The sequence below is a fragment of the Salarias fasciatus genome, chromosome 15 (genome assembly GCF_902148845.1).
Source record: "Salarias fasciatus chromosome 15, fSalaFa1.1, whole genome shotgun sequence".
NCBI lineage: Eukaryota > Metazoa > Chordata > Actinopteri > Blenniiformes > Blenniidae > Salarias > Salarias fasciatus.
Genome location: NC_043759.1, coordinates 23,939,315 through 23,967,247, shown reverse-complemented (window position 1 = coordinate 23,967,247; position 27,933 = coordinate 23,939,315). Strand labels below are relative to the sequence as shown.

At 47.2% G+C, this 27,933-nt stretch overlaps 1 protein-coding gene across 1 annotated transcript; it reads left to right on the top strand.

The window, feature by feature from the left end:
* Positions 1–30: 30 nt before the first annotated feature.
* On the top strand, positions 31–27,899 carry LOC115402348 (kinesin-like protein KIF26B). Its single transcript, XM_075410457.1, is given in 21 exon segments — positions 31–222; positions 455–808; positions 5,424–5,837; positions 8,305–8,426; positions 8,513–8,684; positions 15,706–15,918; positions 16,198–16,291; positions 18,133–18,404; positions 19,379–19,556; positions 19,645–19,783; positions 19,996–20,155; positions 21,017–21,902; positions 21,905–22,053; positions 22,056–22,142; positions 22,144–22,176; positions 22,179–22,559; positions 22,562–23,603; positions 23,606–23,682; positions 23,684–24,155; positions 25,717–25,886; positions 27,741–27,899. Coding segments are annotated over 21 exon segments (5,634 nt in total). The 5' UTR covers positions 31–162.
* The last annotated feature ends 34 nt before the right edge of the window (positions 27,900–27,933 follow it).

The following is a 27,933-nucleotide window of genomic DNA, read 5'->3' as shown; positions in this document are numbered from 1 at the left end:
CCGCGGTCCTTCTCCAGACCCTCACTTTGTTGCTTTTTCCTGCATTTATCCTGGTCCTATCATGAGCGTCTTGTTTCCACTGCGCGTCTCCGGAGCGGCTGAACTCCTCAAACATGCGCCCTGCCTTTGTTCGGATATCTTTTTAAATATTAACAAGTTGTCATGTCATCTCTGACTGGAAGAGGAGAGAGATTTCCTGCCTCGGTCGGAGGAGCGCACTGGGTGAGTCAGATTTATCCGTCCCGGGCAACACATTCGGAGACATTTGCGGGAGATTGCATGTTTTGGAGTTTTATTAGAGAGCGGGGTTTGTTGCTCCGCGAGGAGGAGAAACAAAAAAAAGAAAAAAACAAAAAGCAGCTGGGTGTGGTTACAGTTGTCCACATCGATTGATATCTAATTTGCCTCGGCCAAAGCCCACATACATCCTCCGTGTGGTGATTTCACTTCTCAGCGCGCTCAAGTGCGGGGTCCGGGCTTCTCGTCCAGCGGGCGCACTGAGGGCGGAGGCGCGCAGCCCGAGGCGCGCCCCGCACCGGACGGCGCGCCGCCCCGCAACATGTGCCAGAGAGCGGACGATGCCCCGTCCTCCAAGACCCTGTCCGGGTCCGTGGGGGACCGCATCCGGAGCAGCATGCCGTTCGGCGGCGGGAGCCTGCTGTGCCGCGGGGCCCCCCCGCCGGGGAACCCCTTCTTCTCCGGGAGGTCCGACGGGAAAGTTGCGTGCTGCGAGAAGTGCTCCGCCAGCCTGGTGGCGCTGAAGAAGCAGGCGCTGAGTCTGGCCGTGCACCATCACTTCTCCTGCAAGGTCAGTGGCTCTGAGGGGCTTCAACCTGCTTCACTCCCGTCAAATACAATTATTCTTATTTGCTAAAAATGCTTGCATATAGAATGTGGATAGAAAAATAAGCTTGTTATCTGTTTTGTACAATAGATAAGGGTGGGATTTATTAAATAATAGGAAATAAATTGATTTATCTCTCTCTATATATTCTTTATGCAAGCATTTCTTAAAAAAAAAAAAAAAAAAGGTAATAAAGCAGATTTGAGTGAAATGAACGCAGCATCCATCTTCTGTATCAGGAGCATCAAACTCACCCCAGCTCAGGGACCACAGTCAGATTACATCATTTGGTAGCTGAGTTAAATCATTGGTGTTAAGGGTAAGGTCCGTGGACCAACAGTGGCCCATAAGAGGCTCCAGTCCAGTCCGCCAGATCACTAAGTAAATTGTAACAGCAGCTTCATGAGAAGGTTTTAGGCATTTCACTGGATTTTGCACCAGAAGGCTTTATTAAAATCGGTTTTATGTTGAGGTTGTAGTAATTTTCAGTCGTTATTAGTTTAGTGAAAATATGAACAATATGCAATAAAAACTCTAATTTAGATTACATGCACATTTATATGGACCGATGACCAAGTTAGGCTGCTATCATAGGTGATTTTCAAATACAAAATAAACAAGTCCCAGGAGAACATCAGATGCCACTCTGGAGGCCGTTGTTAGTCGTCCATCTCATGTATGTGCAGAAGCGCTGTGTCCTTGGTGCACCTGCACAGTGGCAGCACGATCAGAAATGGTGTCTTACAAGCCCAAGCATTTTCCTCCATTAGCTGTGTTTTCAATGACAGCATCATCGTGTAAACGGACGCCCAAAACGCAATGAAAGTTTTCCGTTTTGCGTTTTTTACCCTTAAACCAAACACTTGAGATTTCATAGCATTTATGGTTGTATTCATACAACTGTAGCACTTAATATCCATCTGTTAAATATTATGTTATGATATTGAGAATATGATGTAATCAGTTACGTATTTATAGTTTCTGTTTATTTGGAGAAAAAAATGGTAAAATTAGCTTTTTTCATTATTCAGCATGTCAGTGTTTGTTGCAAACCAGCAGAACAAAACATAAATATTTCAGCTTTTTTCTTTTTTCTTTTTTTTAAAACGAGAGTGATCATAGGAGATCGTAAAATGAACAACACACTTGACTTCATCAACCAGGCTTCCCCTTTTGACACATTTTCGTCCAGACGAGCGCGGCGCTGAAGACATTTAACTGGTGTTTTAATGGCCGCATGGGGGGCATTAGCCCCGGCGGGGCTGCCTTTTAGGGGAGCGCAGGTCTGTACACCTCCCTCCAGCAGCATCCATCACTCAGAAACCAAGCAGTGACATTCCTGCACCACTGGCTTTTAAATGCACATGAATATTTCATCCCTACATCCATGTGTCATCTCCACGGTCCTCTCCAGTGAGGGACGGCTTTTATTTTAGTCCTCCTAAGTGGAATGGGGACGAGAGAGAGAGAGAGAGAGAGAGAGAGAGACAGAAGAGAGAGAGAGGATATCTGTGGCTGCAGGCATGGTCAGTGGAAATCTGATAATCCAGCCTGAATCTCACAGGTTTATCGATCCAAGCATGACTTCTCAAAAGCATCGTGGCTGTGTGATATCATCTTTTTAGGACGGAAAGTCCAGCCTCCCGTCTGGCCGCCGCGCGATACCTCCTCCTCCTCCTCCTCTCTCCAGTCTGTTTATCTGTCATCACTCTCCTCGTCAAATGGAGGGCAGCTCGGCTGCAGCCTGCACGGGACCGATGAAAGAATTTACTTAATATCGAGACGCGCGTAACCCCTTAACATCGTTTTATGGAAGGAACACATTAATACTGGCAGTCTCAGCGCAGGGGGGATTTGACTGACTTGGTTTGAACAGTTGAAAGCTCCTGTAGTGCTCCACCGGGAGAACCAGGGTCATTGGCAGTGTGCCGGAAACTTTCAAGGGGAGAGGCAACCAGGGACGGAATAATAGTAGGTTTGTGGAACCATTGTTAAATGAATGGATTACAGTAATCAGTTACTTCCTGATAGGTGAGGATAGTTGAATACTAACATTAAATAAGTAAACTAAGTCCTGGGATAATCCTAATTCACCCCTTGTTCTAGTTATACGCACAGGAGCTGAGATTCCAGCACTGTGTGGGTCAGTTTAATAACTGATTCCTTCATTAAGCTCACCTGAAGTCACAGCAGTTACTGGGAGGAAGATGCTCTATAATCTGGATGTTAGAGGAGGAAGATGCTCTATAATCTGGATGTTAGTGGGAGGAAGATGCTCTATAATCTGGATGTTAGAGGGAGGAAGATGCTCTATAATCTGGATGTTCGAGGAGGAAGATGCTCTATAATCTGGATGGTAGGAGGAGGAAGATGCGTTATTATATGGATGGTGGAGGGAGGGAGATGCTCTATAATCTGGATGTTAGACTAGGGAGAAAGATGCTCTATAATCTGGATGTTAGAGGAGGAAGATGCTCTATAATCCGGATGTTAGAGGAGGAAGATGTTCTGAAATCTGGATGTTAGAGGAGGAAGATGCTCTATAATCTGGATGTTCGAGGAGGAAGATGCTCTATAATCTGGATGTTAGAGGGAGGAAGATGCTCTATAATCTGGATGTTAGAGGAGGAAGATGCTCTATAATCTGGATGTTAGAGGAGGAAGATGCTCTATAATCTGGATGTTAGAGGAGGAAGATGCTCTATAATCCGGATGTTAGAGGAGGAAGATGTTCTGAAATCTGGATGTTAGAGGAGGAAGATGCTCTATAATCCGGATGTTAGAGGAAGATGCTCTATAATCTGGATGTTCGAGGAGGAAGATGCTCTATAATCTGGATGTTAGAGGGAGGAAGATGCTCTATAATCTGGATGTTAGAGGAGGAAGATGCTCTATAATCTGGATGTATAGATGGAGAGAAGATGCTCTATAATCCGGATGTTAGAGGAGGAAGATGTTCTGAAATCTGGATGTTAGAGGAGGAAGATGCTCTATAATCCGGATGTTAGAGGAGGAAGATGCTCTATAATCTGGATGTTCGAGGAGGAAGATGCTCTATAATCTGGATGTTAGAGGGAGGAAGATGCTCTATAATCTGGATGTTAGAGGAGGAAGATGCTCTATAATCTGGATGTTAGAGGAGGAAGATGCTCTATAATCTGGATGTTAGAGGGAGGAAGATGCTCTATAATCCGGATGTTAGAGGGAGGAAGATGCTCTATAATCTGGATGTTAGAGGAGGAAGATGCTCTATAATCTGGATGTTAGAGGGAGGAAGATGCTCTATAATCTGGATGTTGCAGCTTCTGCAGGAAATTTCTGAACTATTAAAAATAAATTCATCTTTTAAAGATAAACTCATGTTTGATCACAGACTTTTTAATCCATTAAAGCTTCTATCAATTGACAGGGAACAAGAAATTACAAACCCTCACCCCGCTGTAATAAAGTAGTATTTTTAAATGCTTTCTTCACATATGTCGTTTTACTCGTGTTTATGTTGCCACGATATGAATCAATATTCAAACTTTATGACGTGAAATACGGTACTTTAATCCATCCATCTGTAAAGCAAAAACAAATACAGATAGTTACATTTTTAAGCATTTTTTGTTTTGGAAGTGACAGTTGAATAAAGATATCTAAGATAAGTAGATGTACTGAATTCAGCTGTGATTGAAGGTGAAAGGTTTCACATACAGTCAGGCTCATTTTAATTTGCTGTCAGGGAGTGAAGGCTCCTTTACATTGCAGGGTTTTCAAGGGGAAACAAAACTTTTGTTGTTTTTTGGGAGTTTGTTGACACGACAGCGTTACATCTCTAAACGGTTCTCAAGGTGGAACTTTTTGAAAATGCTCCATCTCTGTGGAAACAGATGAAAACAGTGGAGATTCTGCAGCCTTTTCCTCCAGACTGTCCTGACTCCCGGTCCAGACCCTCCTGGGACTTGGTACCTGGAATCGCTCTCGCCTTGCTAAGATTTACAGGGTATATTGTTCTCTGCACGCATGTGTTTGGCTTCATCGTTTTCAGTGCTTTTTTGAAACAAAATTTTAAAAAACCGGTACGTTTTCACTTGAAACGTTGTCGTATAAACAGGGCCTCAGTTTGTTCAGGGTCAATGAGGCTCTGCTCCACCAATAAACAGGAGTTTAGTTAAATGGTAACAGAGCTTTAGCATACCGGAGACTGGAGGCTCACTGAAACTTTAGTTTTAAAGCTACTAACTGATTTCATGATTAGTGTTTGGTTTAGATTATCAAGTCAGACATGGAGAAAATGTGTTGGAATGTTAGCTGTTGTAAATGAACATTCATGTTTAACTTCCATACAGTGATTCTGAATGGAAGGAAAACATCAGTCGTTCCCACAAACTCTGATTGAACAGTTTATTGAGGATGAACATTAATAGGATTTTCCCTCAGTCGTAAAGGTACGGTAAATAGAGTCTTAATTGCTCATTCCATGATTGTGCAGGTTGTGCTAATCGATACTCCCGACGCCACGCCAGAGACGGAGGCGTCCCATGCCTGAACCCTGGGTGGTCATGTAGTAAAGACGTCTTCTGAAATGTCGCAGGACTTCAGCGAGCTGTCGGCCTTTCTTCACGACAACCTCCGTGTCCACGGGCGGGACCGGGAGCCGGGCGAGTGCGGGTCCTGCGGGACCACCCCGCATCAGCTGAAGCAGGAGGCCATCCACCTGGCGATGAGCCGCGGCGAGTCGCTGGCCAGGCCGCCCTTCCAGGCCGGCGCCGGCATGGAGGCCCGGCACGGAGACCGGGCGCCGAGGGACCAGCCGCGCTGCCACACCTACAGCCCTCACGGCCCGCGGAGCCCCCGGACGCCGCAGAGGACCCCGCAGACTCTCCGGCGGAGAGGACCCAGGCCCGCCGGCCACGATATGGACCGCTGGGTGGAGCAGCAGCAGCAGATGGTGGCCTCCAAATCCGCGGCCACCTCCGACGGCGTCGCCCGCCACACTCACCATCAGGTACCCCTAAAAGCCTCCTCCACACACTAAATCACCCAGAACACACCTCCGAGTGTGTGACCCCTCCCCCCCCTCTTTAACGAGCAGTGCAGGTAATGCACGCCTTTAGAGGCTCGCATGTCGGCGCGCCCGGTGATTCATGGGGCCCAATCAGAGCCTATTTCCATCTCAGGGCGGAGCGCGGCGCTCAGAAGTACTCCGGCTAATGGAATGGAATTGGGTCATGATTTAGCCCATCATAAAAGGCAGCCAGTCAAAAAGCACTTGTGATCAATAGCAGGGACGGTCGCGTCCAGCGCCGCGGCTGGTGAAGTGTGCATTACCGAGATGGAAGGCCGGGCAGATTGACCCCCTCCGTTCCCCGGCCCATAATGAAAAGGTTATTGCTAAATCTGCACAAGGTGAGCGAGCGGACTGAAACCTACATCTGGTGTATTTAACCTTGATGGACGTCGTGTTGTCCAGTTGATGTGACAATTCTGCAACACAAACATCTGATTCCCTGAAAGTGAACAGTTTGCGTTGGACAAAGAAAGGTTTTGGTGGGAAGATTACCAAAACATAACAACAGTATGGTTATCTGCTGTGAATTGAAAATGTCCAGCTAACTACAGTGACTGATAAAACTGTGTGACTATTATAAGATTGAATATGTTCAATATGTGCTAAAAAAATCTACCGTTTGGTTAATTTTTGTGAAAAAACAACCAAAAACAGACATGGTAGGCTAACAGGAGCATCTCTCTGCAAATTATACAACTAATAATGAAAATCCAATTTGATCTGCTTTTCCAGTAATGTGTATTAATATTGCAGTCAAAGTTTACTCCCTCTATTGATGAACATCGTGCACAAAAGCTGCAAAATGTTGTGAACAGAGGACTTAGTGTTGTGACATTTCTCTGCATTTTGCACCAGGAGGCTTTATTAAAAACGCTTTAATGTTGAAATTTCATGTCAACATAACCTTCTTTACCATAATGTACTCATTCCACTCTGCACTAAACAAAGGGAATTTTTTAAAAAGGTTTTGTTATCCTGCTATCGATTTTCCCCGCTGGGGATAAAATGCAGCAGAATATGAGTACTATTATGAGTTCCATTACTACTTGAAGCTTCAGACCTAATCTCTCCTCTCAGCTGGTGAGACTTTTATTTTCTTTTTTTTTGGCAGAGACATGCAGAATTCCCTTCGGTCTTTATGCACACTGGTCGCTGTCACATTTAACATCCTTTCAACAGGAAGCTCGTTTTAAGTGAGTCAGCATTTTGTGACGCCTGCACTACCTTAATCAGCCGGCTGATAAAATCGGTGAGCAGCCCGGACTTTTTGTCTGCTTCTGCATTACATCATTGTTTCGGAAATTGCTCAAAAAAAAGTTGATTGGTTTATCTGCGGCCGTCAGCTTTCTGTGTGGAGGAAGAGCTGGAACCCAGGGACGTGAAGCCTCATCAGCACTCCGGCTCGGGAGATCCTTTCATCAATTATAATTACCTGCTGCTCGCAATCCTCGCATCCAATTAAATGCAACAATAACATTTCTGCATCCTATTAGCAAATGAAATGATTCTGCATTATGCAACAGCGGGGAATCAAGCAGCCGGTCCAGTTCGAGAGGAGATCAATGCAAGCTGGTGTGAAGTGAAAGGAGATAAGGAAAACTCTCCACTTGAGCCTGGTTCTGCAGGTTTCTTCCTCTTAAAAGACAGTTTTTTTTTCCTTTCACTGCTTTTCACTTTTCTGAGAAACGAGACATTCAATGTGGCCGGGCAAAACGATGAAGGGAGGGGAAGAAAAGAGAACGTATGAGAGCCAAGAAATGAGAGCAGAGAGAAGGAGGAAGCCAGGATGAAAAAAAAAGGTTATGGCTGAAGATGTGAGGCGAGGAGGAGGAGGAGGAGGAGGAGGAGGGGGGGGGGGGGGGTATCTGTGCATTACCCAGACTACCTTCAGCTCCTCTTTTTCCCGGCCTCCATCCAAGATCTCCTCTGGCACTAATTGGCACTTTACGGCGGGACGTTGTTCGAAGAGAGCGGGGCTGACGTGGTCGTCCTGCGCTGAGACGGAGCCGGGCCTCCTTGTCTCCGGGCGGCCCGCGGCGAGCCGCGCAGGTCATGCTGCGTGCGACGCGGTGCGGTTATGAATGAGCGCCGGACGCTCGCCTCCCAGCTACAGCCGCGTGACTGTTGAGGAGTATTTCTTTTTTTTTCGGCCTCTGGACTCTGAGTCACGTCTTCGACTCCGAGCAGCCTTCACAATGTATCCCTCACACTCTGAGTGCAGCCAGCTACACCCATACCATGACTAATGGTGTATATTTAACCCCTCTCAGCAATGGATGGCCTACTTACTCACACACACACACATCAGAGTAATTCCCCCTGATAATAGCCTCTTTCGGAGCGGGTGCTGCCGGGGTGCAGTTACAGATTTGGGTGTTTTGTGATGAGCTTTCTCCCCTGGCAGGCGGCGGATGATGCCGCGCTGAGCTTCGGAGACGCGGGGACCGTCCAGGCCAGCTCCAAGATCCCACACATCTCCAGAGTGGTCAACATCGCCAACACTGCCGCCATGTCCTTCCTGGCGAGGTGAACCCGAAACCTGTGACCGCACAGCACGAGCGCCGGCGTCGGCGCTCTGACACGCAACCCCCCCCCCGCCTCTTTTCCCACAGGGCTGCCGAGAAGCTCAACCTGACTCTGAGGAAAAAGGGCCAGGCCTCGGATCCAGCTCCCTCCAGCCTCTCCACCTGCTTCAGGGACGCCATCCAGAAAACCCCACCGCCGGTTCCCCCCTGCCTGCTGCAAGCTGCCACCAGGACCAAGGACTTGCCCAACGTTGGAAAGGTGCACTTCACATTCTGACACATGGACATACAGAGACATCACACACACAGCGATGAGGAATAAACAACACAGAAAAGGGAAATATTAACGTTTTGAGCGGTATAGAAAATACACGAGACGTTTTCCACTCAGGCCTGTGAAAGTGTGTTTCCAGCCGTGACACAGCAGCTCAGCACATCATTCACAGTCTGCAGTTTAAGACCCTTCTGGGTCGCCCGCGATCAATAAATCCATAATTATTATTACTGTAATTTCACTTCTGTGTGCCACTACATTGCGAGTCGATTAATGTATTGAAAACACATCGTTTGTGCGCTGCAGATTTCGACTGTACGTTAGCGAAATGGTGGCAATGTAACACTGGAACCAAGGCGATGTATGGCCATTAAAAAAATGAAAAGAAAGTTCAAACATTTTCTGTTCCTGTATCTGGTGGAATCAATGAAAAGAGTCAAGGAATGGTTCCCTCCTTGTACACTAGGTGGCAGTGTTGTGACCAAGCTACAGCCATTTTTTTCACAGAAGAAGTCAGACATGTGGCTAACAAGCCGTCAGTGTGTTTAAAACATCAAATGATGCCAAATAATATTTGTTCACAATGTTGTTTGTATTACATCCCCAAAGATGATCCAGACGGCGGCGTGACTTCAATGAATGAGGCTTTATTCTTGCATACATTTCCCATCATTCCCAAGGTCCAAAAGCGCCTACAAATACCCGACGTGTGCCGACGTCACCACCATGTGACCGACACCACATTTACCCCCCCTGAAAAAACACAAAAAACAACCAAGTTGAAGTGTGACATGACAAAATTACTTATTACATAACCGCCCTAGGTAAACCAGGTGGATGTATGCTCCGCCAACTGATCCAAATGAACTCGTCTTCCAGATGATCGAATTTGCAGAGGCTAGCCAAACACCGGAGGTCCATGACATACTGGTGTACCGGCTCACCTGGTCTCTGTCTGCGCTGCCGGAAAGCGATTCTCCGGACGATCACGCTCTGTGGGGCCGCGAAATGTTCTGCCAGTAAAGTAACACAGTCCTTGTACTTCTTTGCCGGTCCGAGTGTGCGGAAGATGCGCTGTCCCTCGGTTCCCAGGCTGTGAATTAGGAGCGCCTGTAGCCGCGCTTCGCTTGCGTAGGCTAGCCTGGCGGCGGCAATAAAAGTCTGGAAGGACTCGTACCATCGGGCCCAGCGGATCGGCGGCTCACCCGGCAGAGCGAGAAACTGAGGAAGAGGTATAAGTGGTAGCTCCATCCTCGTCGCCAATATTACATCCCCAAAGATGATCCAGACAGCGGCGTGACTTCAGTGAATGAGGCTTTATTCTTGCATACATTTCCCATCATTCCCAAGGTCCAGCAGCGCCTACAAATACCCGACGTGTGCCGACGTCACCACCATGTGACCGACACTACAGTTTGCAAAATATTTTCAAGTAAAAGTGTAATCTGTTGAGTTTTGTAAAACCAAAGTGTTTCATTTGAAATGTTGTGCAAGCAGTGACTCAGACCCAGAATTCATACAATATATTTACTTTCGCTAGCAAACTCAGTGTACATTTGTGTGTCCATCAAAGTAGGTCCAAAGTCTGACGATATAAAACTTTGACAGTTAATGCAGCTGCAGGCAATAAGTAAGGATAGATCGATACATTGGCCGGCCGATATATCGGGCCGATATTTAAGTTTTTTACTTGCATCGGCATCGGCCGATACGCGTGCACACACTTTAAAATGCATGTAATTAAACTGGAACGTGCATGTAATTACTCCTTAAAACGCATATCATTATGCTGTAACATGCATGTAATTACACTGTAAAATCTATATAATTATGCTGCCACACACATAAAATTACGCTGTAACGCTCATGTAATTAAATGGTAACACGAATGTAATTCCACTTTAAAACGTATGTAGTTACGCTTTAACGCGCATGTTATTACACTGCAACACGCATGTAATTACACTGTAACAGCCATGTAATTACACTGTAACACGCATGCAATTACAAGGTAACACGCATGTAATTACGCAGTAACACGCATGTAATTATGCAGTAACACGAATGTAATTACACTGTAACAGCCATGTAATTACACAGTCACACTCATGCGATTACGCTTTAAAGCACATGCAATTTCGCTGTAACTGCATATAATTAAGCTTTAAAATGAAGGTAATTACACGTGACACGCATGTAATTGCACTTTAAAACCATGTAATTTTTGCTGTAACACGCATGTACGCTTTTACACGCATGTCATTACACTGTAACACACATGTAATTACACTAACGTAACATGCAATACATTAAAACTTGTAACTACAGCATTAAACCAGGAACTACAGCATTAAAAGGGGGGAGGGTGTTACGTGTTTTTTAACCCTTTAGTATCAATCTACAGCACACTCAAGCAACAGCTTTGCCCAAAGTTGGATGATGAAAGCTGCATGTGTCAAAAACAACTTAAATCAAATTTGTCTCTGCATCAGGCTGCCTCAAACAACTGGAAATGAGTTCCTGTCTCTTTAAGAATCTCCTCACCTTAGCGACACACCCTCCTCAGAGCCTCCCCAGGGGCGAGGGAGTGCAAGCTGTGCAGGAGGAGCTGTGCAGACTAAGTCATAGATGGGGCGGAGCTGTGCATTATGGGCGGAGCTGTGCAGCACCGAGCGTTCAAGCGCTCAACTTGGCTGGAAGGGGGAGATTCAGGGATTGCTCAAATATGCCTGAATGGTTCAGGAAACAACTCCATGCGTCTTTTTAATGGGGAAATGACACTATAGCGTTATACAAAGCTCAGAAAAGTGGATTTTGCATGATACCCCTGCATTAAAACCACTAATTACAGCATTATAACCATGAACTCCAACAATAACACCGTGAACTACAGCAATAAAACTAAGGATAGACCGATACATTGGCCGGCCGATATATTGGGCTGATATTTGTTTTTTACTTGTATTGGCATCGGCCCATACGCACGTGGATTTCTTTTTCATTTTAATGATGTCTAAATATTTGTATTCTTTTATTTTTTAAGCATTATAGGCAATATTTGAATAATTAAAAGCACCAAACACTTTTTGTTCATTTTAAAGTATGTTGCGTCAACTTGAACAAATCTGTTATGATTTTTTACTTTTCAATAATATTTATTTTAAGCTTGAGACCTGTAATATTTCTTATCGTGTCATTTTTTGATGTAAAATGACGAAGCAAAAAATTGGCCATCGGCTAAGGGCGATGAGAAAAAAAATCGGCATCAGCCCTAAAAAATCCATATCGGTCTATCCCTAGCAATAAGTACCAAGATCAAGATACCAGTGTGAAAATAGTGCAGATGAAAAAGCTTCAGGATTCACTTGAGCTGAAATATAATCTCTTAATGAGAAGCAGATTATTCAGCATTGATCTAAAATCCATGTTTTGCATGAGAGAAGATATCTGTGGCATGGATCTGACACTCAGCGTTGGTCTGTATCATCGAGTTTAAAGCCAATACTGACGCTTTTAAGGTACAATCATCTGCAGCTATTGAATGTCTGTGAACATTACTGATGTGCAGGTGATGTCTGGATGTGTGGATCGTCTCTTTTCATCAATCAAAAGGACGCTGTTCTCAGTCACGTTTGAAGGAGCCTCCTGAAACCAACAGCCACACTCGACGAGCTTCAATTAGTCTTTGTGCAAAATGTAATTCCAGAGAGTTGGGATGACAGAGAAGCTCTCTGGCTGAAGACCAGCAGCTGTGTCACCATGTCTGGGAATAACAAAGTCATGTTTTACTATAAAACGCCTCCAATTCTGGCATCAGCATGCCAGGAACTGATTACCATTATGGAAAATATAATACGATTGAATTTTCATGAGCTTGTTAAATTTGTTGTGGGTTAAAAAACAAGCGCAGAGCTGCTGAGAGCAGGTGAAGCTCCACTGCAACTTAGTCCAGACACGGCATCTAAGCAGCAACAAGCCAACTAGTACAATCAACCTCAATCTGTGCTCTAGATAATGTGAACAATCGCCTGTAATGTTCATTCCAAGGTCTGTGGAGTCACCATCGTTAATGTTTGTTTTCAGCCAAAACAGGAAACAGCACCTACTAGTGGCCCAACAGAAAAAAATGTAATTGTTTTCCGTGTTTGTGCTATAAACACATATCATTTAAAGGTGCATTAAGGAGTTTTTCAACTTTAAAAATACTTATTTTCCACCATAAATGTTACACATTTTTAAAGCGATACTTCAACATTTTGGCAAATTGGCCCCTTTAGCGCAATTCCTTAGTCATTTCGAACAGCATACTTACTTTTTTTGTGAGGGCGAGCTGTTGTTTATTCAGAGGCGAGTCGGGGAAGGTTTTTGGGACGGACACAATGGAAGTGAATGGTATTTTTGCTTTCCCTCGTCAAACTCATCAAATACACAATCCAACAACCCCAAAACACTTTGGTGGACACGTTATAATCCGCACATTCACTACGCTGTGAAATATTAATGCAAAATTACGAGATTGAGTTGTTTATGCAAAGATTGCTAAGACAGAACTACTTACTAAACATGGCGTCTGGGCGTAGTGATTTCAAAAGAAAAAGTAGTTCCCAGTATTTGCTTCAGTGTCGTAACGCTACAATATTATTTGTTGGTGTTCCACAGCGTAGTGAATGTGCGGATTGTAACGTGTCCACCAAAGTGTTTTGGGGTTGTTGGATTGTGTATTTGATGAGTTGATGATGGAACCAAAAATACCATCCACTTCCATTGTGTCCGTCCCGAAAACCTTCCCCGACTCACCTCTGAATAAACAACAGCTCGCCCTCACAAAAAAATTAAGTATGCTGTTCGAAATGACTAAGGAATTGCGCTAAATGGGCCAATATGGCAAAATGTTGAAGCATCCCTTTAATGATGTGTACAATGTGCCCTGACATATTCATTGTAAGTACCGCTAACAGCGCTAAATTGTCACTTGAAAGTTGCAGACGTCGGCACCAGAATTTTTTTGGGGAGAATTTGAAAGGAATGACGTAATGTGCGCTCTAGCTGGCCTGATTTAGTTGGGTTTCGTTTTGTCTGCCATTACTCGGCCAGATGCTTAATGAGCAACAACTGAGCAGGATCTTCCAGAAAGTAAGAAAAGACTGGCTTCTAGCACTGCTACAGCTCCAGCACAGACTCCACCAGGTAAAAGAAACTTAAATCTTACTTGAGCGCTACTAAAAGAGCGAGGAATGAGTTCCCCTCTTTCGTGCACGCGAGCCACAGGCACGAGTTTTTCACTGAGCTGCATTACGCCCAAGGTCTGCAGGGGGCGCTGTTTCGCATAAAACGTGCAAACTCCTTAAGGCACCTTTAACAATCAAGTGACCAACAGAATGTTTGTACATTCCTGATAAAGCAGCTCCTTCTCATTCGTGACTGTATTCAGGTAAAAGCTGCTTTGTTTTACACATGACCACAGAATAGCTGTACACTGGTGAATGAACCGCCATTCTTGCCCACAAACAGCACCTGTGAAGATGTTTTCCCCCCTCGTGCTGAGGAGCAGAGCGATCTCGGTCAATTTGGAGGCGATCCCATATCATCTCTCCCTCTCGATGCACCGTAATGCGGCGCTAATGCCTCCATCTCGTTCCTCCCCTCTCCTCTCCTGGCCTCCTTTGGGAGAGGAACTGGGCCGATCGATACGGCTGCCGGCCCCTCGCTCCGCCTCGTAGATGGACTCCCGGGCCGGGTCTAGGGTTACAGACGAGGGCCGGGGCAGACCCCCGCTGCTGGCCACACCGGCTCAGTGTGTGAGAATACGAGGAGGAAGGTTTTCACAGCTCCTAAGTGGATCTGCTGAATAATTTAACCCTCATAAATAGATGTTCGATAGAGTTTGAGAGTCTTTTCGGAGCATAACGCATGGACATGACGATGAGGGGAGGGAGGCTACGCTATGGCGGATCGGATTCGGCTTTCAGACCCAGTCCATGATGTCATGCTGGTCTAATGCAGTCCGGTCCTGCTCAGCTTCACGAAAAAAACCACCTTCGATTGGATGTCACGGCACATCCAGCTACTTACCACCGTGCAGACCTCAGTGCTCAGTCAGGCTGGAGCTCTAATTGGTTTACAAACCTTAATATGCCTTCTTTTCTTTTGGTGGGGGGGCATGTTGACATGTCTTGCCGCAGACGGGCCTTGTTAAATAGCTGTTGGGAGTCCGACTGTAACTTGATTTAAGAGCTTGAAGCCTCTAAATCTCGGGCTTCCTGTAGCAGAAATGCATTAAGGAATTAATGTCACGACATGCGGAAATGTAGCACCGTCATGCAGTTTTTGGTGTACTCGTATCTCTAATCAGATCACGCAGTCTGGGCGGCATGTGTTGGTCGGGATTTCAGCATCTCATGTATTTGAAGTCCTTTTTACGCGATATGAAAGAAATATGTGCATGGTTTTAAGGCAACAAAGACTAAAAGAAACTTGCTAAATGTGCCACAAAGATATTTTTGAGTTTTGCTGCTTCAAATCTCATCCCTTTTTCATGAGTTTCCAATCGCTGCTGGTTTTCACCCTCAAAAGTTAAAGGGACGTGGGACGGGGCCTCGGATCATACAACATGCATGATCCCAAAACAGCATCCACCCCTTCAATAAATAATGATTTATAAACATCTGCCCTGTGCATAGGTGGCTGAGTGAAACAACAGGGCTTTCTCTGGAAAAGGCTCTTAGTATAATCCAGCTCCCATAATCTGAATCAGTGCTTTCCTGCTACAAGCACCAGCATGCTGGGAAAAAGTATTTAACAGTAAGCTCCAAGTAGCTTATAGACAAAAGGCTAAGTCATGGACAGTTACTGTATTTATTACCCTAGATGCTGAGTTATATGCCTTTGTTTTCTGGTTAGCATTTCCTCTGGTAGTCAGTCACCTGCCATATAAGCAATATCGTTGCTTTCCAGCCTCTGGTCTTCCAGTTTAAACAGCTGGAAACCTTCTTCCTTTGCCATGCAGGTCAAAGTGGTGCTGAGGGTGAGTCCCTCACTGTCGGAGGCGCACGGCCATCATCCCCCCGTCCTCCGGATCGACCCGTCCAAGAAGAGGGTCACCATCGTGGAACCCGTCGCCAAGAGCCAGCCGTACGGCGCCGTGACGCTGGGCCGCGACGGGAAAGGTCTGCTCAAGACCTTCAGCTTCGACGCCGCCTATCCTCAAGAGTCCAGCCAGGTTGTGTCTCCGTCGGCAGAATCCGGAGCTCTGGATGCTGAAAGTGGTGTTTTCCTCCAGCGACGGAGGCTCGACTGTCGATGTGGGTTCGCTCCAGTCTGTTTGATGACCTGAAAGCCGATATCGCCTGGAAAGCCACCACAATTACACAGTCCATCAATTACACTCGGCTCTCCCCGAGCTCTGCTTACAGTATCTGCGCCCGGGGGGGGGATCTGCGCTGTTTGAAAGCGCAGATGAATCACGAGATGCTCGGTGCCCTCTGCTCTCTCCGGCCAGGCCGAGGTGAGCGCCGGCGTCCTGGCTGACGTCATCCGCTGCGTGCTCGGCGGCAGCGACGGCTGCGTTCTGGGTCTGGGAAGCGCCGACGTGGGTGAGTTAACGGTCACAGGTTAGAATCTCAAGACGTGGAGGATTGGAGGGGGAGAGGGTACTCAGGAGTCCATCCGTCTCCCTCCCTCCTCCTCCTGCAGCTCCGTCTCACCATCATTTACCCTGTCTTTATCACTTAAACCGCCTGTCTGCATTCCCGCTCCGCATCAATCTTAATTCACATCCCTTGTTCTCTCGCTCTCCGCCTCCATTTGTCTCCCTCCAGTCTCCGCTCGCACCGCCGCGACGGCAATTTGTTGCCACTACAAATCTCTCCCTTTGAGTCAGTCACCTCTTATCTGTTACTCCTCAATAAAAGCCGATTCATCAATAATACAGCACACATCCTGCTTTTTTTTTTCTCTCGTTCTTTAAAAGCTTTACATTCCCGAACATGTGACACAGAAAGACTCAAAACTGTAAACAAAGTGGACTGTAATATGTCGCTATTAGAGAGATGGAAGCCTGCACTTAGCGCTGGGGAAGGGGTTTAATAGATTTGTGGCAAACACACACACTCTCACACACACACACACACACACACACACACCCTCTCTCTCTCTCACACACACACACACACACACACACACACACACACACACACGGTAAGGACAGGGTCTCCTTGGAGCTGCTCTTTCGCATGACGCCACTCTCTGTAAATCTGATTGAATTAGTGGGCCGATACAGACGACATGCGGCCCGCGGCCAGCAGGATATCAATCTCCTGCACAGAATACTATTCTTTCACAGTAACGGCAGGCAGCTTTAATTGGAGTAAACCAATTCTCTTATCCTCATTCAATTACAGTTTGGATAAGACCAGAGAGAGTGAAACAGGCCCATAACTCTGAGCTAATGTGGGGCAAAAGTGCACAAGGAGGTGATGCAACATGGCAGAAGACCATTAAAAACCTGCATTTCTTATTTTTGTTTCCTTTATGTTATATGTTGGTTTGTGTTTGTAAACCTCTGGACTCCATTCTCCCGTCCAGTCTACAGATCCCACTTCTACCTCAGTACTGGGGATGAAACACAAAGCTTCTGAACTGTATTTGTGTTGTGTGAGTCTAAAGTTAAAAGTCAAAAATCTTATTAATACAGCTTCACATTTCTTACATTATAAATAACATAAAGTTAGAATTGATCGGATTAAATTAAACTAGATTGAGCTTTATGCATGCAGGAAGTGAAATGCAGGCTGCATCCAAGTGTAAAGAGTAATTTAAAGCATTTACTTCAATATGTATACAGAAGGGGAAGTAGAGTAAAGTGATGAAAGCAAAATATACACATGTCTGCGTAGATTTACTGATTTAATATTCAAAATACTGAATAATTCCACTTGGATTCACTCGCTTGTTGAAGTGAATTACAAAACTCAAACGTTAAGATAACGATGAACCTGAAGAGGATCTTTAAATATTGAAGCCCGGCGGTCGTTTTTAGGAAAGTTGACACTACCCGATCAGCTTAAGTGCTTTGATTTAGCAGAGGATGAGTCTGTTTATGACACTTCAGTGCTTTATCCTGCCGTACGTTACAGAAATTGGCTGATGTCAGCTTTACAATCAGCTGAAATGTTTGCACAGAGCGGGCTCTGAATGTGGTGCTTGACTTAATGAATGAGCGCCAATGTTCAGACATCAGGACCGTCCCCGGGGAGAGCGCCGTCCCGCCATCTTTAAGTGGGATGAATTAGCATTTTGGAAAGCTCTGCAGCCATTTCTGCCTCCGCCAGTGGGTCAAAATGACAGGAGGATATGCTAATTCCTCTCCTGCAGAGGCTGCAGTGCTAAGTGTTGGAGCTGTGTCTGTGCTCTGTGCCCCCCCCCCCCCCCCCAGGGTCCTGGTCCAGCATGGTGGGCAGCAGCGAGAGCCTCCAGAAGCTGGGTCTGATCCCCTGTGCCATCTCCTGGCTCTACAGCGCCATCGAGCGGCGCAGGGAGAAGACCTGGACCGACCTGACGGTGTCGGTGTCGGCCATGGAGCTGTGCAGCGGGGACGAGGACACGCTGAGGGACCTGCTGGGCGAGGTCGGCCCCTCGGCAGGCGGCGCGCAGGACAGCCCCAAGGCCCACGTCAAGATCCAAGAGGACCCGGTCAGCGGGATACAGGTAGGAGGAGAGACGCCGCTCTGTGGGAGTAAGAGGCTTGTTAGAGTGCTTCCGTCAACGATCCACTGACCCACATCGATGGATGATTGCTTGTTGAGCATTAAAACCATGATTGAATTATTCCTGCTGGCCTGATTATGTACATCCTCATCAATCTTTGGAAGCAGAACTATTGCAAATCTAGAAACCCAAGTGCTCAGGGAGATGTTTTTACTGCTGATCGCTGACATGTTTTTGGCTCGGCGTTGTTGGCAAAGAGTTTAAACTACAATCACAGTGGTATTTTATGGACGTTCTCTAACAAAATTGAAAATGTGGGGATGCATTTCATCACAATCTCATAGACCCGTCTTTGTTGCTAATCTTGTTGCCATCAAATAAAAAAAAAAAAATGCTGTTATATTTCGTGAATTGGTAATTAGTCTTTAACACCTGGTGTCGTCTACATTGTCTTTGTCGTATTTTCGACACATTGCTCAGTCCAGTTTCTGTTTCGACTGCCAGGATGTCCGTCATGAATTATGCAGCGTGAAAAGCGCCACATGTCGTTTCGTTCCTGCTCTTCAGATGTGACACAACGTATGCCCGGAGTATTTAGACTGTCTGCTTAACAGTTTCCTCTGCGTCGGAACAGATAAGCGATTAAACCCGATTAGACCACTTTATAAACCAGGTGTAATCACATTACAGCCGTGCACCTCGCTCACACGGCTCGCCGTTCATTACCCGCCCAGCGGGGTGTCGTTAGTGGAGCTGTGCCACTCTTTCCACTCCTCACACTTAAGGAGAAGCAATCTGCTGTGTGAGCGGAGTGCCAGGAGGAAACCCATGCACATATGGGGAGAACATGCAAACTCCACTCAAGGATTTTGATCCAATAGCTGCAGCATTAGCATTTCTTGGTGCCAAGACATGAAAACGTCTCTTGACTGGGACACTCTTCTTAAAGCGTCCGTCGTATTCTCACTCCTCAGCTGCGTAACCACAACCGTGTGAAGGCCCCCACCGCCGAGCGGGCCGCCTCCTCCTGGACCGCCGCCATTGCGGCGCGGCGCCGCAGCGACTTCGTGACGTACCTGTCCCACAGCTCCGTCATGTTCTTCACCCTCCACGTCCAGCCGCCGCGCACAGAGAGCAGCACCATCGGGAAAGGTCAGGGTGGAAAAACGCCGCGTTCTTCACTCGCTCATTTACCGAACACTCAAACACTCTTGTCTTCTTCTTGATTTCCAAACCTCAGGCTCCCGCGGCTCCACGAAATTGACCCTGATCGATGTGTGCAGTGGTCTGAGGGGCGTGAACAAGAACAAACCTCCTCATGCTGAACTGGGACCCATCGTCCTCTCCCTTCTGAATGGATATAAAACCACCCCCAGCAAGTAAGAACACGGAGTAGCTCGGCTTGTCCTTCAAAACAGTGGAAATGGCAAGAAGTCATATAATGAACTAATCTGTTATAGCACTTTGACAGTGATAGGAAGTTGACTTTCTTCTTGGTTTTTTTACATTTATGAGAATTAAAAGCCTACACTGAGGACTCCAGTCGAGCGTATTGACGAACTGCTTTGCGTTTGTCTTGTTTTTGCAGTAGGGGCAGTAAGCTGGCGATGCTCCTTCGAGAGTCCTTGGGTCATGCTAATTGCCACATTGCAGTGATGGCTGACGTCGTCGACTCATTCAGACACCTTCCAGAGACCTTCTCCATCATACAGCTGGCGTCTCGCATTCGCCGGACGCAGAAAAGAACGAAGGTACGACACGTGTCCAGCCGTGTTGTCAAATTCATCAACTTCAAACAGACTCTCAGGTCCCTGTCTTCCACCGAAGCAAATGTATTTTTCTCTCATGTCAGACTGACTCACTTGCCTCTAATATACTTCAGGTCATCTGTGCCTGTGTGGTTGATACACAATTTGCCAGATTGACTGAGATCCTGTCTATGGTGTGCTAAACTGCATGCTCTGCAAAGGTGTACTTTCATTCTGCATGTGTTTTTTTGACTGACTGACCATCTCTGACATCCCGCTCAAACAGGAATATTCAAATAAGGGTCTTACGTGCATGAGTCTCAAGAACTCTCTGCTGGACGTTATAGGACAAAATGAATTCTGATATCACTGAGTTGGACCTGTAGATAGAGCTGTAATAGACCTGAAAGAAAAACACAACACGTGCAGACAGATAATCTGTCCCACAGTAATAGTTTATTTGTCACAAAGCATCCTTCTCATTCCTGAGCTCAAGCCAATGCTTTCAATCCATGCAGAAGCAGATCTACCTTCTGTGTGGAGAAAACTGTCTTGTCCACCTTCTAAAGCAGGACACAGGGCACATGGCCCGCTAGAAGAACAGGAAATGCCACTTTAATTAGTTTTTTTTTGATGATATCTCCGTATTGTGCCCAGAGACAATGCCCTTGAATTAGCGGAAAAGCAGATCTCTGAAATACTAAAATAGTCCCCAGGATGCTTGTGCAGTTTGATGTAGGTCAGAGTTTTGTGACTCCAGTTAGTTTACAGCAGACTATTTGATTACTGAACTTGCTGATTGATGTTTTGGGTTTTGAGGGCCGTGCTGTGCCATCTCTAATAAAAATGATCTGTGTCTCACAGCAATCCACCTCATGTTCCCCTTGCGGGAGGAGTTTGACCAGAGAAAAGAGAGGACCGCCATCGTTGTCCCTGCGCGCTTTCCACTCCACTGACGAGGTCGACGTCGACACTCGTCCTTTCCGCCTGCGCGGCGAGCTGGATGAGCGCTCCAGCAGTGACCAGTCCTGTGACACAGTCATCCAGATCGACCTGGACGGACTGGTTCACTCCAAAACAGCCCCCAGGCTGGCGCAACCAGAGTTCGTGCCCATCATACCGTCGTTGCATCCGAACAAGTCTGACTTGGAAGATCCAGAGTTCACTGCTCTCCTCCAAGAGCTTTTGAGGATTCCCCAGCTGCAGGGAGAGAAGAAGACAGAAGAGACTACCCAGGAGCATGCAGACCTTCTCGGCGCCGTCAGGAAGAAACCTGAGAGGGACTGCCTCAAGTGTGACACATTTGCTGAACTTCAAGAGCGCCTGGGTTGTATTGATGGAAGTGAGATGACAATAGATCTCCTCAAGTCTTCCTTAGGTGGTGCTTCGTATTGTAACGTCACCACCAAACCTCAACCCCGGAGGGAATCGGGGACACAGGGAGAGCCCGAGGTGCCGGAAGCACCACAGACGTCGCTGAATCAGGGGTCAGGTTGCACTCAGGCCACCGTCAGAGAGAAGCAAACAGATGGTGCCTTCCCTGGAGACAGCTTTCAGAGAGAAGACTCAGGTCTGTACGACTGTGAGGAGTGCAGCGCAAACAGTTCCAGCGAGGAACTGCTAAACCAAGCCGTCAGTCTCAACCTGACCCGTCGGTCTGAGGTACCCAACGCTGGAACTCTTAAATCAGGTCACGATCGGGACTTTGAAGTGGACAGCCAAGGCCAGGTTTCTCATCAGCCCTCAGAGAACAGCAGAATGCTGAGGCCGCCGACTGGCCCAAACCGGACAAAAGAGCCTCACCCATCGGCAAGAGCTGTCCCATTTCTCCGTCCTCCTCTTGCACCTCGTCGCACTCCATGGCTAAGAGCGTCATACTGGGCGATGTCTTGCATAATCGCCCCGCCCGGACGTCAAGGAAATGAAAGCCACGATCACAGTGACTGTTCAACAGCCGCTGGACCAGAAAGGTCAAGACGAACTCGTCTTCCTCGATGGTGGAGGAAGTGACCATCAGCGGAGGCATATGAACGAGGTGAGCGCAGGGGGAAATATCATTTGCATCAGAGATCCCGCTCAGCCACAGGGGCAAGTTCAAGCCTCAAGCAGCTCACAGCCGATCAGGATCATCAGTAACGTCAGTGAAGAATCCGCAGCTGCAGGTTGCTCTGATATAACAAAGAAGACAGGTGTTCAGCCTGAAACGAGCGAAAGCCCAAAATATCAACCAAGAAGGGAAAGAGGATTCCTGCCTTCGTTTATAAACCCCATGTTGATTGATACAGATGTGGAATGTGAATTCAATGGTGCTAAAAGAAAAGAAATTCCTCATGAAACCTCTGTACGAGTCAAGTCTGTGCCTGAGCCCCAGAGAAATAACACAGATCACTCGAAAGACGGGAATTTCCCGAGAAGAGGAGTTCGGAGTTGTCTTCTGAGACAAATGTCAAAAAGTTGGACAAATCATGCTACCCATCTAAAGTCCAAATGATATATAACTCGTCCATCCTGGAGGATTTGTGCTCCAAACCTCCGGAGAACAAAATGTGTGAAAAGAGACCACATAAAACTGACAGGACTCACCTCAGAGACGGCGAGCATGTTTACTCCACTAGCAGCCCGGCGGTCTCGGAGGGGGGAGAGGCCGTTTGCAGACATGTCGGGAGTATCCCCAAGAGATCTGGTGTTTCACCTGGTTGCCAAGAAACCACTACGGCTTCCTCTATAACAGGCAGTTTACCACGGGCCTGGCAGGACGCCAACCACCAGGACCACTACTCCCGCGGTCACATGACCAGCGACCGCAGAGACTCAAGGGGGGTGACATCATTCAGTGCCTGCAGCCCCGGGGCGACTCTGGAGAGGAGGCAGGGAAAACTGCACTCCCCGGCAAACCACACCCTCCACGGCGCCTCTCCTCGAAAATATGGCTCCGAGTTCAAGCAGGACTCGAGTCACCTTTCAAAGAAATGTGTCGGGTCTTTGTTTGAGAACTCCAGTGCAGCTATGAAACACGATCACACAAACAGAAGGCAGAAGTCACCTGGTGACGACAGCGGCAAGCTTTTCAGTTCCAAACTGGAGCAGCTGGCATGTCGGACTAATTCCCTTGGGAGGATCCCGAGAGACTTTCCAGCCAGACTTGAAAGAGGCAGCAGCAACACATCGATGAGCTCCAAGGGAAGCTCTAAGGGAAGCCTGGAAGGGGCCGGTAGGACGCGGTATAAAGGGAGCAGTGAGGGAGACAGTACCTTTCCGAGGGCCAGCAGGAGCCCCAGGAAAAACCCTCGGTCCGATCAGAGCCATCACTTCTTCCCGTCAGAGAAGCCCTCCTCTCAGTCCTCCAGACACAGCCACTCCAAGCTCTCTGCTGTTGGTAAACTGAAGATATCGACGCCGAAAGTCCGTCGACTGTCTGCCCCGAGCATCAAGAACCTCAGCCTGTCCCACAAAACCTGCAGCAGTCCATCAACCGCAGCGCCAGCCTCTCCCCGGACGGTCAGGCGGTCAGCTTCGAGCGGACCTCTCCTCTTCTTCTCCTCGTCCCCTCCTCGGTCCTTCCGCTCCGTCAGTCGGACTCCCAGCCAGAGCTCCACGTGCTCGTCCACCAAGTCTGCCATCCAGGGCTTCGTGAACGGCCGGTTCTCAGACCTCCTGAAGGAAAGGTCTTGCGGCCCCACTTCAGGCGGAGGGCTGGACCACGCGGCCTCCTTCCCCTCCCCGTACAGCCAGGTGACGGCCCCGCGCATGCCCGACCACATGAGCGGGCACGCCAGCGACACCACCAGCGTGCTGAGCGGCGAGCTGCCGCCGGCCATGGGCAAGACGTCGCTGCACTTCTCCAACAGGGACAGTCTGGTGAGCAGCGGCTACGGCAGCATGGTGAGGGACAGCAGCGAGGCCACCGGCAGCGGCGCCTCCAACAGGGACTCGGTCAGCGAGCGGAGCGGCTCCCTCAGTGCGGCTCGCAGCAGCCGGTCCTCTCGGAGGAGGGGTAACGCAGGTAAAACACCTGGATTACACGGCCCGTTGTGAACTGAACTGGACTAAGTTTCCTTTTGTAAAGATCCAAACCCTTTAATCTATATGCTGAGCACTAGGCATGAGGATAGTTAACCAAATCAGATAAGAGCAGGAATGGATGTTTTCAAGCATTTGATTGTATATTTTAGGTTGATTTGTGCTAAATGTGTAACCTTGTCTGAACCCTGTCTTGTATTTCATGTTGTTGCTACATGTCTCTTTCCTTCGTTTTTAAGCTACACTAACCCTGTGCTTTGTTACCAAATTTATGCACAAAAGCCGAATTTATTCTTGTTAAGTTTTGTTGCACTGCACACTGTCAATCCCAATAAATTACCTTAACTGAAAAGGAGATGAGGCAGCTAATTGCTGTTCATATTCTACATGCACCTCAGTCTTCAGCCGCCTTCAAACACCGAGCAGCAACTTTCCGAATTTGGCAGGTTGTTTATTTTTGAACTCCAGACAATTATCATTTCTTAGTATGACTTTGCTGAGTTTTTATGATCAACAAATCTCATCAGCAGACTTATGTGAACTAATCAGGCACTTTCTGACTGATCCTCAGGATTAAAATAGTAACCAATAGATACTCAAAATATACACCTAATTCAGTCTGAAAAGAGTTAAAGCTATGGATTTTAATTAACTCCAAGAAAGGGAAGAGAAATATATTTACTTGAGGAAATTAGAAGTATCCAACAGGTAATGTATTTACTATATACATTTAGCGAGTTGCATATTTATTCAAAAATAAAAAAATAGGCACTTCTTAGTCTAACTTACTAACTGACTGACTCACTGAATAAACTGTTTTCCAGCTGTTCTTTGTTTCCCTGTGACAAAATAACCTTCAGAATCAGTTCTTTTTCAAATACGGAGCACTTCCTTCACATGAAGCACACCTCCACCCTGATATTTATGCCCTGTATTCTGGCCACATAACATATTAATGTGACATTAATTAGAGATGACACACATCTGTACAATCCAGTCAGACCTACTTTCCTTATCACCAATAAGAGCCTGATTGTGTAGGAAGCAGCATCATTAATACATGAACCTCACCACTTCACTTCATAATGGACACGGAAATGCAGAGAAACAGTGTCTGGGTGACACAGGAGGTTAGAAAGACGTGTATGCACACCAGCTAAACCCAGATATCTCCGCTATAGCAGGCCGGTGTGAAGGTATGATATATATGCTTCATACAAACAGGTAGAATTGTTGTGTTTCTGATCTTAAGCTGGAATAATAAGTCAGCTGCTTTGCAGAGAACAGACTGTTTTGCCTGTTTGCAGACACGCACATAGCTTGAGAGTGGGAGGCCACCCGAGGACACGGGCCTCCACGGATCGCTCTCTAATGTAGCTCCTCATAAATACTGGATTACCAGCAGTTGAGGCCCCGATGCAAATGTCATTTCAGCATATCTGTGCTGCTCCCCGGTGCCAAACCGACGGCTCGGCGAGCCGCCGGCTTGGATGAGACTCGTTCGGCCCTCCGCTCATTTCACTGCACGCCTCCTCCCGCTGTAGGTGGTCACCAGCGCCGCCCGTCCCGCGACGCGCCCACGGCCCCGAGGCGCTCGTCCGGCGGTCCGCGGCCCCGCTGGGTGGACAGGGGGATCCCGGAGGCCTACGAGATCAAGGTCTATGAGATCGAGAATGTGCAGAGGATGCAGAAAAGAGCAGGCGCTGGCAAACAGGTGCTGGGCTTACTTTGATTCCATTTGAGAGGTTAAAGGTCGGGACCGACCTGTGTGGAGGCGATTTGAAACAATGCATGGCCTTCGCAAATCGCTAGTGAGTTCGGCTTTTTGGTATTTAACTCGTATTGCATCGATCTGCTGTACAGTTGAAAGGAAATCTGCTTGGGGGAATAAAAGACAGAGTGAAGTCCTCCCCTCCCCCGACTGCCCCACCCCCTTTACTCCCTCCACCCTCTGCACCCACCACCCTCCGTCACACCCCGCCACCAGGTTTCCGTGTGTGTGTGATTATATCACTTTGTTTAATCTACTAATGCTGAGGAACATTTAAAGTAAGACCTTTCCATAGACCTGGCAGTAGAGATGAACCTGAGAGCCGCCTGTTCGGTGCCTGCAATGACGTCAGGGCCTCATGGCGAGGGGCCGGCCTCGGGGGACCCCTCGCCCTGCCTCCACCGGACTCAGGCAGGGCAACTTTGATTCAATTTTAATGACCACACGGGGAAATTGGGTCAATGCTGCTGCTGCACGGAACAAAGACAGGCACAACAAGTAGAAAGAAAATCTTGGTACAGTACGTTAAGAGGAACATGACAGGATTATCATAAATCTAGCAGTTATTTTCTGTAACACAAAAGGATTAGAAGCTTTTTTAGGTAAATTTCTGCTCCAATAAGATTTGAGCGTTGCCCTTTATGTCAGTACACGCACCGTTAATAACCTAATGAGAGTAAATGTGCTGAGCTGCATGCAGGCCTGCTTTGTTTCGGCCCCCAGAGGCGTTGTCTCTGCCCCCACATGGTGTTTCCGAGGAGGGAGGCAGCAGGGAGGTGCTGCTCTCCATTCAACCTCTAAACGTCCCGGTGTGAATCCAGCCTGTGCAGACCGGCGATTAAACGCCGTCTGCAGCACGATGGTCCCGCTGGACTGAGGGCTCGTCAAAACAATAGTACATGTTTAGCCTTTAATGTACAAAATCTTCCAGGCTTAAGAAGACGGTGAGGATCTGCTGCTGTTATTGTTTAATCAGCTGGATCAGCACAACCTTTTCATAACGTTTTCTGTGTTGTGCCTCAAAAATTTTGACCTTATGGTCACTAATCTCTCATTTTGTGCTTTTATTTTTCTCCAATTTTTCTTTTCTTACAATCAGATTTATTTTCTGTACCACTCTGAGATGGATGAGAACCTCCTCCACGAGGCTCAGCTCTCCATTCATTCACTTTAACTAAAAAAATAAACACGTCGCTTTCGTTGAATTGACAACGCAGCTCGGACTCACTGAAAAACAATTTTTTGAAAACGCTCCCGACCATTCCATTTATTGCATGTTGTTCTGCGCATGCAGGTTTGTATAGTTTTATTATAAAAAAATGGAACAGCACCAACTAGAGGCCCTACATGCAAACAACATTGTTTCAGCACTTCTGTCATTTAGGACCACTAGGTGTCGCTGCAGGACAACAGAATGCTGCTACGGTACCACAGGAAAACCTACAGTAGTATTAGATGTGACTGACAGAGTAGGAAAAGACGATACAACAGTAGATGCATGCGTGCAGACGACGTGTGATCAATGGAAGGAAAACAGAAAACAATAGAAATAGAAAGACTGTGAATGTGTGAGTGGATATGAGAATATCTGCAACATTACCTCATGTTCTGCACACAAAACCCTCACGATCAATAAACGGCTCCTGGAACGCTGCTGAAAACACTCCAAAGCTACAGATCCACCCTGCGACCTTCCTCCGGAGCGTCTTTGTGCAGTCTGGATAGGAATAAAATGAAACTTGTGTGTGTGTGTGTGTGTGTGTGTGTGTGTGTGTGTGTGTGTGTGTGTGTTTTCAGGGCCCGGCGAGCTTCAGTGCCAGGCTGAAGCTCGTGGAGCATCGGCAGCAGAGGAGCTCAGAGGCTGGAGCCAAACACACCAACCTGAGGAGAGAGCTGGAGCGAGGGGAACACAGCCTCGTACCGGAGAACCAGAGGTGGAACGGAGAGGGTCGGTGAGACGTCTCCTCCTCGGAGTCTGACTCACTGCCAC